This window comes from Melospiza georgiana, chromosome 2, assembly GCF_028018845.1.
Source record: "Melospiza georgiana isolate bMelGeo1 chromosome 2, bMelGeo1.pri, whole genome shotgun sequence".
NCBI classification, from domain to species: Eukaryota; Metazoa; Chordata; class Aves; order Passeriformes; family Passerellidae; genus Melospiza; species Melospiza georgiana.
The window spans coordinates 62,132,161-62,148,474 of NC_080431.1; the positions used below are offsets into that span (position 1 = coordinate 62,132,161).

The 16,314-nt window shown below is 50.9% G+C and overlaps 1 protein-coding gene across 1 annotated transcript; it reads right to left on the minus strand.

Annotated features, from left to right (window-relative positions):
- Positions 1–5,685: 5,685 nt before the first annotated feature.
- On the minus strand, positions 5,686–11,012 carry SHISA2 (shisa family member 2). The gene is made up of 2 exons (XM_058045514.1): positions 10,718–11,012; positions 5,686–8,668 (listed from the first exon to the last, which is right to left on the minus strand). Exons 1-2 carry the CDS (start codon positions 11,010–11,012, stop codon positions 8,115–8,117), a joined length of 849 nt encoding a protein of 282 aa, XP_057901497.1. The 3' UTR covers positions 5,686–8,114.
- Positions 11,013–16,314: the final 5,302 nt, after the last annotated feature.

Sequence of the window (16,314 nt, forward strand, 5' to 3'; positions counted from 1 at the left end):
GTTTGTAAAAGCTTCTCACACATCTGGCCAATCAATTATGCCAAAGTAAAATTGATGATAAACTTAAATAAGCCTTATTCAGTTGGTGGTGGGAGAATTGGATGCTCAGCCAACTGCTCCCTGCACTGTCATCTCTTGTACGGCACACTAAAAGGGAAATGATTCTCAGAATTGTAAAACATAATGGATTGCTGCTTAAACCCCTTATTAGATATATTAGTTGACTAATCACCTCAGAGACTTTCCCTCTAACAGTCTGACAGGCAGGGCTGTGAGAGAGCCTAGTGCTCATGTCCCAGAGCCAAATATTTGGAGCAGCTGCTAAGTCTGTTGACGGCAGGCTTCAGTGCCTCGTACCAGAACAAAGAAGAATCAAAGTCCCTAAACCTGTAGATTAATGCTCAAGTCTGAAATGGGAGCATTAAAAAATAGAAGTGTAACTGAGAAAGGTCTGGCTGAGGAATGTTAAGCAAGAAGATTTCAGAAACATAATCCCTTTTAGTGAGTGCTGCTGTGGCAGTACCCAGTGACCAGCCCTCCCTCCAGCACAGCCCCATGCCTCTGAGTTCCTGCAGCATTTGGGGTGCAGCAAGTCCTCAGAAACCTGGAAGGAGCAGTGAGTTCCCTCCTCAGCAGAAATACAGGACTGCAGAGAAACAAGGCTTTAAAAACCCCTGAAAGACAGGGTTGGTTTTTGGCTGTCCACGCTGAGCAAGGAGCTCAAGTGCAGATGAGGAGTGGGCTGTGTCCCAGGTAAGGGAATGGTGAACAGTGCTGGGGAGACCTTGCTGCAGTGGCCATGCCCAGCCAGGACCTTCACCATGAGGAAGCTCATGTTGCATTTTTCTTGCTGTAACTCTCTAAGGACAGAGGGGTGACAGTCAGAGAGGTGGCCATGGTTCCCCTCTGGATTTCCCCTGGTGTTTGGTGCTGTCCCTGTGAGGGTGCCATGCCAGAGTGGCGAGGGCACTGAGCTTCCTGGGTCACACAAAGCAGCCCTCAAGTGCAGCAGCTCCAACCTTGCAGGGCAGAGTGGCACTTAAATCCTGCAGTGGCGAGTCTGGGAGCCTCAGCTCTCACAGCCACCTTGTCTGATGGCTCAGCTGGCACTGGCCTACAGCCTCATCAAAAATGTGCAGCACAGCTGTCACAGTAAACCAAGACTGCTTTGTTGGTCCTGTGGAGCTGCTGGTACTTGCTGATATCGAGCACGGGCAGCAGGAGCATCCCCCCAGTCCCTCAGGAAAAAATGGATTCTGGGCTGGGTTTGTAACTGTGCTGCTCCATCTCACTCCTTCCTTTCTCCACACTGGAAGGAATTGCCTATAAGCTCCTGAAAACATGCCTTAGTCCATGAAAAACCACAGTGTGATCCTAGTGCCAGCTCATTTGGATGTGCCAGGTATCAGAGCTTGAGCTGCCTACTGCTCTCATACTGCTCACTAAATCCTGTGCAATGACTGTGTGTATTTGCCCATCCACAGTGAGGGTGGGCTTCAGCTGTGAAACTGAGAGCCTGATTCTGACTGCTCAGTAAATCTACAGCCATTGCTTTTGGTTTGCAGCATTGTAAATTAAAATTATTTTCCCCCCATAATGAGATATTTACAATCACACATAGACTGTCTGATTGTGTGAAGTCAATAGGATTCTGTCTCTCAAAAGCAAATGTTGAGGGAATTAGCAGCTGCATAAGCCAATATTTACCATTTGGCTACTGAATCATAGCAGAGACTGCACAACATACCAACATCCTCATCTTGTCCTGCAACAAGTCAGGCCTGCCCCATGCCAGCATCTGCAGCACCAGCGAGCTCTGGGAAGTTTGTGGCCCAGCTAAGCTGGGCTCTGCACCCAGCAGAATCAAACACTCTGCCACATTGTCCCCATCAGCTTTCAAAGCTCTTCCTAAACCTGATGGAAGGAAATTTAAGTACCCACCCCTGGAGGTGCTCAAGGCCAGGCTGGATGGGACACTGAGAACTAGACTATCTTTAGAGTCCCCTCCAATACAGCCAATTTTTTATAGTCCTGTGAAGCTGCTCTATATCTTGGAAGGGAGATAGAGAAGTATTTTTAGTTTATTGCTGCATTGTTGTCATCTTATTGCAAAAGTTCCATACCTTCTTGGTGATCGCTCGCGGACAGCTCCTCACAGCACAGCCAACAACCTCCATCTCTCTCCTCACCCAGCTCACCCACTCTTCTATAGCACTCATCATTATTGGACACAGCTGTGGCCTATTAAGTTCAGGCCTGTTCCTAATCTTTGGTGATTAGAACAGCTGCAACTCCTCAGGTGTGAGATTGCCTTCTGCACTATATTTTCTTGCATTCTATCCCTGCACACTGCATTATTACTGTTTTCTGACATGATGCTCACTTGCCCTGGTTTAATAGCAGCGATAGGATCCAAAGTAGTGCCTTCTTGCTTTATTTTTTTTTCAAATTAACCTAGAGAGGCAAACCAGGGTGGGCCATGCCCTGAGCTGGTTCAGCACTAAACATGAGGAAGGTTTGATGGAAAGCAACTTACCTGTCGAATTAAACATTTTTCAGCTTGATGTATCACTGATTGCCTTGATTTTGCTGGAGGTTTTTTGAAGGACTGATAACAGGCAATAAGAAACTATTGCCTTGAAAGTAAATGATTATCATGTTTAGGAGAAAAATGTTATTGCTATTCTTTCTTGAATGTTTGAAATCTCTTTTTGCTATTATAAGCCTAAACGGTGTCACTGCAACAGCCTGTGATGGCAGACAAGATTTTAAAGTTTCAGGTGAGTTTTCTTTTGTATTTCCTGATGTGTTATGGACAATGCAAACAGAAAGGAACATGTGTCCTTGGTGAGCTGGATGTGCCCTGTGCAGAAAGTGACTGCTTTGAGTTGTTACCTGCATGGCTTCATCTCATCAGAAACAGCCACCCAAATTGATTAATATTAAAGCCAGCTAACTTTCTTTTGACAAAGACTGCAGCCAGTACAATGCTGGAGGCACTTGGAATCTGAGAGCTGTGACTCATGTTACACTCCAGAGAGGTTTGTCTCCCCTCTTCTAATGAAAATCAGGGAGTAAGAGGATACTTGGCCTCTTGCACACCTAGCAACTTTTCAGCCATGCCTAGTGGAATGCTGCCTTGCTCTCAGTATTTGGAAGATGTCACCTTTGCTGTCAAGTGGGAAGGTATTTTCCAAATGAAGCTGTGCCTCTGCCCGTGAACTGATGCCCCAGATGTTCCCATCCAGCACAGCTGCCCCCACAAGAGGTCTGGCTCAGCAGGGACAAGCAGAAGATGGAAATGACACGAGGGCCAGGGAAAACATTGCAAACAAGCCAGCATGGAGAAGGTGAGAGCTGCAGGGTCACTAGCCAGGTGAAAAAGGCCTGGGGTCAGGTCAGTATGCTGGGATTTTCAAGGTATAAAGGACAAACTTCTGTGGGCAAATCACAAAACCTGTAAGTGTTGGCACAGAAAGGGGGATCTCTGCAGCAAGGGGAGAAAATCCATCCCTGTGCCAGGGCTGTAGTGGCTTCCCAGGGATGGGTGGGAGGGAAGCTGTGTCTGGGACTGGGTGTCCCCCAGGAGATGGGGGAACTGGGACACCCCAGGGTGCTGAGACGTCGCCTCTGCCACTCTCACCTCCAGGCTTGCTGCAGACAGGCCAGCACTATGCAGTGTTTGGTGCAGAGCAGCCACACCACAGTGCTGGCTCACCTGAGGCCTCCTCACTGGAGCCCACAGCGGTGTTCTGTGGCACACAACCCAGCACCATGGGCTTGTCCCCATTGCTGAGGCACGGGAGGCTGTTACAGCACCAGTGACTGCTGTTATCTGGCCATTCAGGCTGCACAGAAATACTGTCACAAGGATTAAATGCTCTCCTATGGGACAGGGAACACTGAGCCTCCAGGATGGCCAGGGTCTCATGGAACTGGCTCCATTCAGTGTAGATGGGGAAGGGGAGAAAGTATGGCACACGTTTATGTGATTTGTTCAGTCCATTTGCAAGTGATCCTGGGTGGGAAAATGCTGCAAACCCCACTGAGGACAGAGAAATATTACAAAGGGACCTACTGAGAAGCAGGAAATATGAGGAGGAAACAATAAAATGAGATTCAGCTTGGAAAAATAGAAGGGAACACATGTGGGGAATAATATTTAGTAATAACTTCAGTGGGAGGAAAAGAGTGGAAAGGCAGAAAATCTGGAGGGAGAAGAGCTCCAGGAAGATCAAAAGTGAGCAGCAAATGAGACATTTTGCAAGGGAGGCGCTGAGGTTAATGTGCTGAGCTGAGACCTGCTCCCTGGCTTGCTCCCCTTGGGCATCGTGGGCCACATTGCACAACCTCCACTGTCCCCTGGTGACCGTGGCACAGCTGGTGGCAGCCCCTGCCAAGGGGCTCTGTCCCCTGAGGTGCCCAGCTCACAGGGGAGGCATTCCAGAGTGTGTGTGCTGGGAGGGGATCCTGTCACTGGCGATGCTTTCCTGCTCTTCTCTGCGTGGCTCAGTGGTTTGGGCACAGGATTGCCTACAGCCACCTCGGGGCACCGCTGTGCCCACGTGTCCCCTTGTGAGGACACCACCAGCCTGGGGCACGCAGGGCCAACCAGCACCAGCCCAGCCTGTGGGGGTTTGCCAGCTTTTCCCCACCCTCACCACTGCTTGCTGTGCACACCAACTCCTGCACAGCACAAAAAGAAAACATCTGCCAAGGGCGAAGCTGCTCCGCAGATAAAAACACAAGAAAAAGCTTTGACACAAACTGTTGGCCTGCCCTGCTGCGCAGTACTCGTCGCCTCAGCACATCTGCTCCCAGCCATGGCTGACCCCCTCCTTCCCTGCCAGCTTTCTGCTCCCAGCCTTGCTGCCTCACCTTCCCCAAACACCAGGAAGCTGTGGCATATTGGAATGTGCAATGTAGAGCCTGACCAAGGCAATGCTCTTCCCAGACTGCTCTTCCCTACTTTTCTGAATTATAAACATGCAGATCCAACAATCACTCCATTTCCTCTCCCTGCCCTTTAGGCTCCCACAGCCACCCACTTGCCCAGAGTGCAATGCCAGCATCTCCAGCAGCAAGAGGGAGCCAACACTAGGAAAGCAGAGTGGCCTCGTCCCAGACAGACTATGGCACTACAGGGCTTTGGTTCTGGTCTCACTTCTGAGGATGGAGTTTTTGCTCTAGCAAGAAGATGCAGAGGACAGTGGGGACAGCACAGCCACTTACTGAGAGTTACACACTCAAAATGCTCATCTGGTGACTGTGAATCCAACTGAAAACAAAATTCTCAGAAAATGCCATTTGATGCAGAGTATTTGGCATTCTTTGACAAGAGGGAACTTGATAAGCCCACAGGCTCTCGCCCATCCTGCTCCCACCACTGCTCCCCAGCCATCCGAGAGGCGAGGGATCCCCAGCTCAGGGGATGCTCAGACGCCATCTCCCTGTGCCCCTTCTCCCCAAAAATATCCCCTCAGAACATGCCCCACTGCAGCACACTGTTCAGACATGTAATTTGTTGGGGTTACTGTTATTCTTTAGAAACACGGCAAAAAGTCCAAACTTCTGGTTTTGCCATTCTGGAGAGGGGGGCTGGTCAGATGTTCTTTTGGGGACACAGGAAAGCAAAGCATTAGCTAAAAAAATAAAATCGCTATGACAAAGCAAACAAAACCAAAGTCACACCATAAAGTATTTATTAAGAAACAAAGGGGGCTTTTTTCTTCAGTTGTAAGAAACACTTTAAAGCAAGTGCTCTTTCAGAGATTTAAAAGCTATATCAAATGGTAACATTGGTTTTACATTATTGTACATGACATTAAAAAAACACCACATCTCACAAAATTCCTTTTATTAGAGCTCGCGTTTCTCTGCCTTCAGTTGTAAATTAATTTCTACAGACTTAAATTTAACTTATTCTTTTTTTTTTTTTTTAACAAGTAAACAATATACAAAGATTCACCTGAATTCTGTAGGTCAGAGGAGGTGTCCTTGGCAGGGCCTGTGCAAGGCAGGCAGAGGGGGGAGCTGACCTGGTTCTCAGCTGGGCAGAGTCAGGGGCACAGCACCAGGGCTCACCCAGGGCCAAGCACCTCCCGCTCCCGGGGAAGCACACAGAGCTGCCCCTGTGCCTGCTGCCAGCCCAGTGAGACCTCACTGCAACGTGGGCAGGTGGAGACCTACACCCCCAGAGACCAGAGAGTGCAGGGGGTCCTTCAGAAGCCTGGAGCACCCAGCTCTGGAGCTCCCACTGCCCTGAAGATCCCCGAGCACCGAGTTGTGCAGCATCCGACACCGCCAGCAGCCGGGCGCCGCTTCCCAAAGACACCCAGCCTGGCTGCAGAGGAAGCCAGGTCTCACAAACCAACCTTTCTGCCCAGATCCTGCACACTGACTGGGAGATCACAGCCAGGAACAACAGATCTGGGATAAATTACCTATTCATTTCCCCGTGTCAGTGGCCAAACCACGGCTGCCTGCTGCAGACGGCCTGTGTGTGGCGTGTTTATGAGTAAACCATTGGGTTTGGCAATGCATCTGCACCTTCTGTGTCATTTAAAAACAGACATACAAAACATAGCATCACAGTTATTGCTACATATTGATACAGTATCAGACAATAAGAAACCTTTTGTCATCACTGGTCTGGCTACAGTAATTGCTTGGGTTTTGCACAGGGCCTCAGGTCTTCCGCGGCACTTTTTTGGCTGAGGAGCAATGGATGGAAATGCAGAGGCTACATTTCTAAAGAGACAAAACCAGCCTTTCTGTCAGCAAAGCTTTGCTGCATTTGGAGTGATATAATTAGAATGATCTGATTGTTTGCTGCCTCTTCAACCTGGAGAGGTGTTTTCCCCAGATGAAGCAAAGCAGGAGAGAGCCAACAGCTCCAGTGTTAAGTGTCCCTGCTGTCTGCAGCTCACCACCTCCATGACCCTTGTGACACCACAAGCACCTTAGTCCCTTGGTTGGGCCTTTTTCCTTATTTTTAAATACAGCTGTGCCTTCCTAATCCCCTGTCACGTGTAAAGAAGAAAAGGGGATGGATTTCAAACCTCCACCAACCCATTCACATCCCAACTGGGTTCTGTTTAACACTCTCCCACTCCCACAGAGTGGGGCAGGGAACTCAGAATGGGCTCATGGGTACAAGATAAACTCCATTTTCCTACAGGCAGACTCCAATGCAAGCAGATTTTGGGGCTGACACCTTCGTGGGCATTCACACGGGTTTCCTGTTTCATGGGAAGTGAGGTTGAATCAGGCTTGTTTGGAATCACAGTCTGACCTTCCTCTGCCAAGGCAGGTTCAGTTCAGACACTGCCAGCTGTACCAAATGCTTTGCTGAGTGTCACAAAGAGTGAGCACCTCATACCCTGGTTTTAGTAAAACGTTCACAAAGATAAAGTCTGTGCAAACCACTACTGGGTACTGATCTTGACACAAAACCAAATTAATGAAGGGTTTCAAGTGCACTGGAAAGAAGAGCAGAATAATTCACTCTTCCAATTCCTACAAAATACAAGGAAAATTGGTCTTTGCAAGACCAAGCTTCTGGTGGCATTTCACCCCAAAGTGGGTGTGTGTAAGAAGCCACGATGGCTGGGCACACAGGGATTGCACTGTTTGGCTCTCAGTTGTGATTGTCTGTGAAGCAACGGGAAACATCATTACGGAGCTGGGAGCAGAGAGGTTTCTGAAGTACTGTGGTCTTGTACAGTGGAACAAAACTCTTTCTAGAATTAATTAGGCAAATACTTGTGACCATGTCATACCTGAAGGGCACTTTATGGCTCCAACATTTATCTCATGAGCACAGTGATCTGAAATACATATGCATTTCCAGCGTAATCCTTCGCCGCCGTAAATCACGCGCTGGAATGAGAGCGTATCTGGCAACGTTAATTCCGAGATATCATCCTTACAGTTCCTGGCAACAGACCCCGATGAAAATAAATGGTTTATAAACACCGTCTGACATGCATGAGCCTTTCAAAATTATTTACAAGTGATGTTCTGGGAGCTTTGTTCCAAGGAAGTATTTCTCCTCCGTTCAGTTCAGATATTGAAACTGGCTGGGTGGGGATGGGGAGGGGAGGGCGTCAGCGCTACACAGTCACAGCCGGGTACATCTTCTGCTCGCTGTTGGTGTGTGGGAAGGGAGACTGGATCTGCCTGTAGCCGCCCTGCAGGCCGTCCAGGAAGGGGGGCACGGGGCTCAGCGGCATGGGCTCGTGCTGCACGGCGTAGCCCACGTACTGCGGGTGCAGGTACTGGCCCTGGTGCGGCACAATCTGCGTGGCCTGCTGGCAGTTCAGCACCGAGAAGTTCGTGGGCATGTTGACGTAGACATTGTTCATGGTCCCTTCCGGCAGGCAGCAGTTGGTCTGGGACCTCGTCGGGGCAGCTCTGGCCCCCGAGTTGGCGCTGGAGCTGGAGCTGGCAGCCGTGCTCGACTGGCGGGAGGAGGAGCCCCGGGAGGTGCTGGCACTTGGGATCATGGGGATCGTCTCCATCAGGCGGGTGCCCGCAGGGGCTCGGCTCTGCTGGGGCTCCTGCTTGGGCCGCAGGCACCTGCAGCAGCACGCTGCCACCAGTGACCCCAGGATGATGAAGGCGACAAACACAGATCCCACGATAAGGAACGGCACGTAGATGGGCACTGCAACAGCGAGGAAAACATTATCACCATGGAGAAACCTCAGCAATCCCCCCTCATCCAAGCAGAGCCCACTTCCTCCCAGCACAGGTCAACACAAGCAGAGCATTTTATACCAGAATGATGAAAAGGGCTGTTAAACCCAATGGCTTCTATTTCTCTCCTGCTGGTGACGGTCTAGGTCACAGCAACCACTGCTCCACATTTCATCAAATCATGTCTCCAATATGTCCTACTGGAACAAACAGGCATGATACAGCTGGGTTTGAACAGTGCCTTAGGGAGATACTTTGGGGCAGGATCCCTGCTGAGGGCTCAGGATCATGGGGCAGTCAAACCCTGGTGCCACACGACATCCCTCTCCACCACCAGCCCACTCTGGCTGTTGGCAGCCCGCTGGGGCAAGGTGACAGCCAGGCAGCAACCAGACAGTAATCACAGGGCCTCTGGCACCCCACAACTCTGGGGATGAATGTCCACCTGCTCTGCACTTCAGCCCCAGGTGTAGGGAGAAACCACAGAGCAGGCAGTGCAGAAACAGCCCCACGCTCCAAAGGGGCAGCATTCCTCCTTGTGAGGCCTAATGACGGGACATCAGGGCAGGAGGACTGAGGGTGGGCAAGGGGTGGGAGCAGAAAGTATGGATGATGCTCACTGGAGGCATCAGGAGCCACCAAGGATGGTAAACATCATCCTTGGAACAACCTGGGCTACAGACACAGATTTCACAGAATACACCTAAGTTGGAAAGGACTCACAAAAATCACTGAGTCCAACTCTTAAGTGAATGGCCCATACAGGGATCAGACCCACAATGGTGTTATACAAGTGCCATGCTCTATCCAGCTGAGATAATCCATTCTGCAGTCCCAGGGAAAAAGCCTTTTTCTCTGTCTCAGTAAGAAATGTATATGGATATATACACAAATAACAAAGGGAAGGTGTCTCCCTTCAGTGCTTGTGAATGCTCTCAGCAACATGCCTGGAGTTCATCATTTCCACCAAAACCTGGCAGCTCCAAGACTCAGGCAGGGCTTTGGATCCCTGCTTGACCCTGTCTGACCCTGCTAAGGCAGCCACTGCTAATGACCTGCAAGTTAATCAGTGCCAGCACAGGGCAATGGCTCCCAAACCTGCAAAGCAATAAATTTTAAATAAAAAAATAGTTACAAAAATGCATTGTTGTCAGAACTGCAAAGGGGCAGGGGGGGTTATCTGTCTGCTCAAGTCAGAATGCTTCCTGGCACAGCTGGTGAGATGAAGCGAGTTATAACCAAAAAGCCACTTCTCCTCCATCACTTTAGTGCTTTTAAACAAAAGGCTGTAAAACATCATCTCCACTTCTGCACTTGGCGCTACAGCAGCTCTCGAGCAGGTGCACACACTTGCTCCACACTGTAATGTGCAAGTTTTCCAGGAGTAAATCTGTCCTAATTATAACATCACTTCAGGCTACTTCTCCCGCACTCAGCATGTGTGGATGGCAGCAAGGGTGCTGGGGAGCCACCGGGGCTTTTTTAAACAGCAGTAGAAAGACTTGAGTTTATCCTTGAAATTCAATCTTGTAAAACCAGTCCTAAGTGGGGATATCAGAGCTGAAAGAACATACACAATTACAGTGGGGACCAGCCAGAGTCCTTTTGAAATATCCTGTTACTTTTTCTGATCTGCTCATGGGGGTTGTCTCATTTTTCCTTGCCTTTTCAATGGGGAGCTCAACCACGGCTGAGGAGCCCGTTCAAAACGGCGGCAGAGCTGTGCCAGGCCGAGACGGCTGGCCCGGGACCCAGGGGAGTGGTGTCACCTGCTCTGACGCAGACGTGGCTGGGATTTCCAGCAGCAAGGGCGGGAAAGGCAGGCCTTCACTGGGCACTCCTCCCCGTGTGAGAGCCCGGCCAGCGCCGGCTCCGTCCGCGCTGTCCCACCACTCGACGGAGGGGGCCGGCGGCAAGGGGGGAAGGGGCGGGCAGGAAGATCGCCGCGAACCCGCGACGGCTCCCGCCGAGCCGGAGACACCGCGGGGCCGTCCTGGCCGGGCCGGGGCCGCCTCACCTGCCGCGCCGTCGGGGCCGTCCTTGCCGGGGCGGCCCGGCTCGCCGCCGCCCTGCCGCCGGTCGTTGTCGCAGGCGCCCTGGTCGAGGCGCGCCTCGGCGCTGGAGCAGCAGTACCGGAGCGCGCAGCTGCCGCAGCAGATGGTGGCGTCGCCGCCGTCGAAGCGCTCGGGGCACTGGAAGCCGTCCCGCCAGCCGCCCTGCCCGTCCAGCCAGCCGTGGCAGTACTCGCCGCTGGCCGCGGCCCCTGCCGGCAGCAGCCAGCCCAGCGCCGCCAGCAGCAGCCAGCCCCGCATGGCGCCGCCGGGGGGGCGGCCGCTCCGTCAGGGCCCCGCCGCGCCGGGGCAGCGCCGCCCGGCCCCCCGGGGCAGGCAGCCGCCGCGCTGCGGGGACTCTGGCCGCGGGTCCCGCCGCCGCCGCATGCCCGGGGCCGGCCCGCGGGGTGCGGAGCCGCCGCCCGGGGCGCACCGGCGGAGCCGGGGGCGCCGCTACTCCGCTCTCGCTCCCCGCCGCCTCGCCGCGCCCTCCTCCGCGCCCATGGGCGAGGGACGGCGGGAGCCCGCGATCCTCCCACGGACGGAGCGGGTCGGGCGCGCCGAGCCCACACCGCGCCGCTCCCGGTGCGCCCCGTCCGGCGCCGCGCCCGCACAGCGCGGGGGGCGCCGCGCCCGCACTTATAGGCGGTGGGGGCGGTGCAGCGCGCATGCGCCCGCCCCGCCCGACGGGGCGGTACCAGCGCGCGGGCGGCGGCGGCGGCAGCGGCCGGAGCGCGAGGGGCAGCGGGAGCGGCAGCCGTCCCGCCGGGAACCGACACTGCTCCGGGCACCGGCACTGCTCCCGCACCGACACTGCTCCCCGCACCGACACTGCTCCGGCACCGACACTGCTCCGGGCACCGACACTGCTCCGGGCACCGACACTGCTCCGGCACCGACACTGCTCCGGGCACCGACACTGCTCCCGGCACCGGCACTGCTCCGGCACCGACACTGCTCCGGGCACCGGCACTGCTCCGGCACCGACACTGCTCCCCGCACCGACACTGCTCCGGCACCGACACTGCTCCCCGCACCGACACTGCTCCGGGCACCGGCACTGCTCCCCGCACCGACACTGCTCCCCGCACCGACACTGCTCCCCGCACCGACACTGCTCCCCGCACCGACACTGCCCCCGGCACCGACACTGCTCCCGGCACCGACACTGCTCCCGGCACCGGCACCCGAGATAGCCCCGCACCGTGTACTTGCCGCACGACTTGTTAAAAGTCAGTGGCAGCCGGAGGCCGGGCACTAGGATGCACCTTCAGCTGCTGAAGTGTCAGTAAAGTCTGTGGTTTCTCGTTCCCTGTGAGATGGCTGTCGTGACACCAAGCACAACTCTGGCTTACAATGCATTGCATCAAGTAAAAAAATACTTCTTTTAAGAAAAAGGCACAAACACGGAAGCTCTGATAAGTAGCACTGGTTCTAAATTCCACTGTAAAGGCAGATCACTGGGAGGAAGGTGACTGCAAAGCGTTGTGTATTTCACTCTTTCAAGCTTTTCTTCTTCAATTTAGTCATTGCCCTTCTCCCTCCATCTTCATCCCCTCTTTTGTTCTCATTTCAGCCAGTGTTTGACAGCTACGGGCTTTCACTGAATTGCTCCTCTGGAGCACCAGATTCTGGTCAAATTCGGCACCAGGTAAATGCATTCTGCCCCCTCAGCTTCGCTGCTGCTCCTGGGGAGTTCCCTTCCAGCCGTGGCCCTTCTGCAGCTCAGCCCGTGGCCGGAGCTGTGCTGCTGCAAGGGCAGGGTGCAGAGGTGGTCCTGCACACCTCATACCTTACTCAGGGAGGATTAGTAACCCGGAGCAGCTAACCTTTGGAAAAGTTTGCACTTACCACGATGGAAATGGGGCGGCAGCACCACAAGTTTTACATCACCAATCAGCCCAGCTGGGTGAATGAGAAGAAACTTGCAGTGATTCAGCTGATGGGGTCTGAGATGCTCCATCTCAAATCCTGAGTAGCAGCTGCCCAGAGCTGTCAGCTCCAGCATGAGGAGCCCCCCACAGGCAGCCCTGGACAGAGATTTCGTACACTCAGCCCATGTCCCCCACAGCACCCATTGCTCAAGACACCCCCATCAGCGATGGGGCACAGGGAGGGAAGAGGATTGCCTGGGAAAGGAATTAGAACCATGAGCTCCTGCCAGTGACCTGTCTTTGGATGTCTGGCAGCCACAAGTGACAGCACAGCAGCTGTTAAATGCCTACATTCACAGAGGTCTTCCTACGAGATCATTTTCCCTGAATCTGGGTTAGACACACATTTTCATAATAAGAAAAGCAGCTTCTTGATTCTTTTATACGTGGCAAGCAAAATACTTTCCCAGTCCCATCCTTTGAGTTGATGGTTCACTAAAACTCAGTAAGGTGGTTCTCTTTCAATAGCAAAACCAGACTATGAGAAGAGGGGTGAAAAGCAGACTATCTAATCTAATCTGCACTCCAAGTTAGGAGTCCTGATCATAACAAAATACCAGCACCAGATCCCCTGCAGAGATTATCTGTAGCAGGTACTTTATATATTCAAGCTCAGGATTTGTCTCAACTTGCCTGGATAACAGCAGAGATAATAGTGTACCTCATTATGCTTTTGTGAAACTTAAAACATTTGGCACTTTGCAAAATGCTTTAGATCCTGTTCAGTAATAGACTAATTAGTGGAGTTTGGGGTGGTTTTTTCACTGTCTTTACAAGCTGATCAGGTAATATCCCTGCGATTTAAATTTAAAAGCACACAAAAATCCAGAACCAAAATATGTGGAACCACATAAATATAGCAAGTCTTTCCTACTCTGTGACGTTTTCACTTGCTTTCCCACGTCAAGCAATCTCATTATATTAATTCAATCTATTTCAATGTAAAATAAACCTATCACAGATTTTGTAGGACACCAAACACATCATATCCCATCAAACTAAGCATAGTGCAGCTTTTAGATATAATTAAAATAACATATAGATGGTGGAGTGGGAAAAGATTTTAAAATCCTACATGCATTCAGTAATGATCACATAATCAACAAATCTCTATTATCTGCTTAAACTTTCTTTTTTTTTCCCTACCAGTCTCTGAATTTGTAATACTACTACCAGGTTTTGTTTTCTGAGGCCTTAGGATCAGTAGAAATGTTCTTTGTCATTTTCCAGCCAAATGCAGGATATCAGGAAAGCAAATAAATGTTTTATTTTGGGAATTTGAAGAACTCACCTGCTGTTCTGCTAGTCCTGAAAATTTTTCTCTCTTAGAGCAGTGAAAATAAGACTTAAAAGCGCTTCTGCTAGTTGTCTGAAAGAGGTAAAATGCATTTTCCACATAATTTTTAACACTCAGAGCTGCAAACTGCCTGTGCAGCAGTGTAGGGACTGAGTCCATGTACAGCACATTGCAGCACCTGCAGGACCCAAAGTGCAGCTGTGGCAGTGGCTGTGTGAGAGCAGTACCTGCATGCCTGGGCACAGAGCTGTGGCACAGCTGCCTGTGCCACTGCACAGCCTGGATGCTGATCCTTGAAGGCAGAGCTGCTGGGGGATAATGGCCACCATCTGTTTGAGTGGCTCTCTAACACTGGTATCTGCTTACCTTGTAAATTCACCTGGTCACTGCATTGACAGGCATTCTCCTTATTGAAACATGGGCATTTTTGCTGGCTCTCTCCAGCTGTCTCTCTCCATATTACAGTCTCCCTCCAGATGGAAATCTTTCAGAAGTATTTCTGTGCTTTCAGAGCACAGTGTTTTGCTTTCCTAGGGCTGGCATGCCTCGTGTGCTGAAGTTCTTCACAAATACACCAGCTCCTACTTGAAAAAAAAGACAACAGAAATAAGAAAGGCATGAAAAGATAGATAATACAAAAGCACATCTCTCATTCTGAACAGATCCCAGTTCAAGAGAGGGGAAAATGAGGATACCTCACCTTGAGTCTGAGCTGCTGAGCCATTCACAGCCAGGTACCACAAACATTTGTCGGGGCTGGCTGTGCTATCCTCCCCTTTGGGTGTCTGTCCTAGAAATTCTCCAAGATAACACAGGAACACAGATGTCTCACCTTATTCTGTATCTCTGTCTGGAATCTCTCCTAGGGCTAGGAAAAGGAAAACCCTGTGACATGACTCTCCAAGCTGCCATGAGCTTCTGTGAGTGTGTGAGTGGCTCTCGCTGTTACAGATGTTTTGCTTTCCCTTTGGTATATTAAACCCATGCTGTTGTAGCTTGTCACATTCCCATGATATGGGAGAGAACACAAAACTGGCAGCAACTCCTATTCTCTTTCTTTTTGACACATTGGTGATAAAGTTTAGATGGCAGATGTCTTCTTTTCCCCTTTGGAATTTCTGGTTTCATTCTCAATGGTCTTGTCACTTGGGCACAAGTGAGATTATCTGCTTTCCATTGCCCAGCCCTAGATGCCAAACAATCATATATGTACTTTCCCATTCCATTTAGCTCACATACCTACTGTTACATCATTACTGTCAAACAATTTTGCAACCTTATCAGGAATCTTGAAAATCTGGATTCTGGAATTACTTTGGCTCTACTGTTGTGTCCACAATGTTGCAGATCAGAATTGTAAATTAAACGTAGCCTGAAGTCTTCAGCTAGAACTCATCATCATGGTACTATTGTTTAGATGGCTTGCCATGTAAAAGTCAGGCCATGCTTACCACAAGAGATGGATTTTACTGCTTTTTGTACACTTCAACAAAAGAGATTTCTCTTCCTGGTAACACAAAATAAAGGAATTCATTCTGATCATGCAGAGGGTTAGTTTAAAAACTGTTTTGTTGCTTGTAGGTTTTTTTAACTTAGGAACAAATCACATTGGAGCTGAAATCCCTGCATCTGGTCCATTTATTCCAGCAAAGTCACTTCTCAGGCAAAACTGTGTTTCCTGCTGCTAAAGCAATGCCTTGCTGCCCCCATGTGAAGTTAGTGAGAAGAGTAGCGTGACTGAAACTCCACTGTGGAGTTTGTATGGAGAACTATTGAATTTGAGATTGCAGTCCAGACTGACAGGTTATACCAACACCATTTCCCAGGTGAGGATTTTTACCAGAATAAATGAGCTTACCTTAGCAGCTTTTCCTTTTCCTCCCAACCTGGTTATTCAGTACCTTTTACACTAGTGTACCTGTGGCAAGTATAATTTAAACACCATCAGTACACTTAAGGGTGGAAACAGCCACTCCAATTGTGGTATTGGTTGCATAAGCTGGACTGGTTTTTATTTCTGCTTAGGGAACATATTTAATACTGCATTTTTAAATACACGTGTACTCATAGCAAAAGGCTTTCTTTTATTGGTTCTCATTTCCTGGAGAATAATTAGATCAAGATGACCCAAGGGAGTCAAAAAAGCCCCAGTCACAGGATGAGGCAGAGGACTGTAAAAATAGCTTTGACTGAAGGGATATGAAGTTAGCACACTGCTCAGGGGCCGGGCTGTGACTCTGCAGGGGCTGCACCGGCACCGAGCGCATCGGGAGGCACAGCTCAGCTCCTGCTGTGAGCGCTCGCTCTCAGCGCACGCCGCAGTGACAGCAGC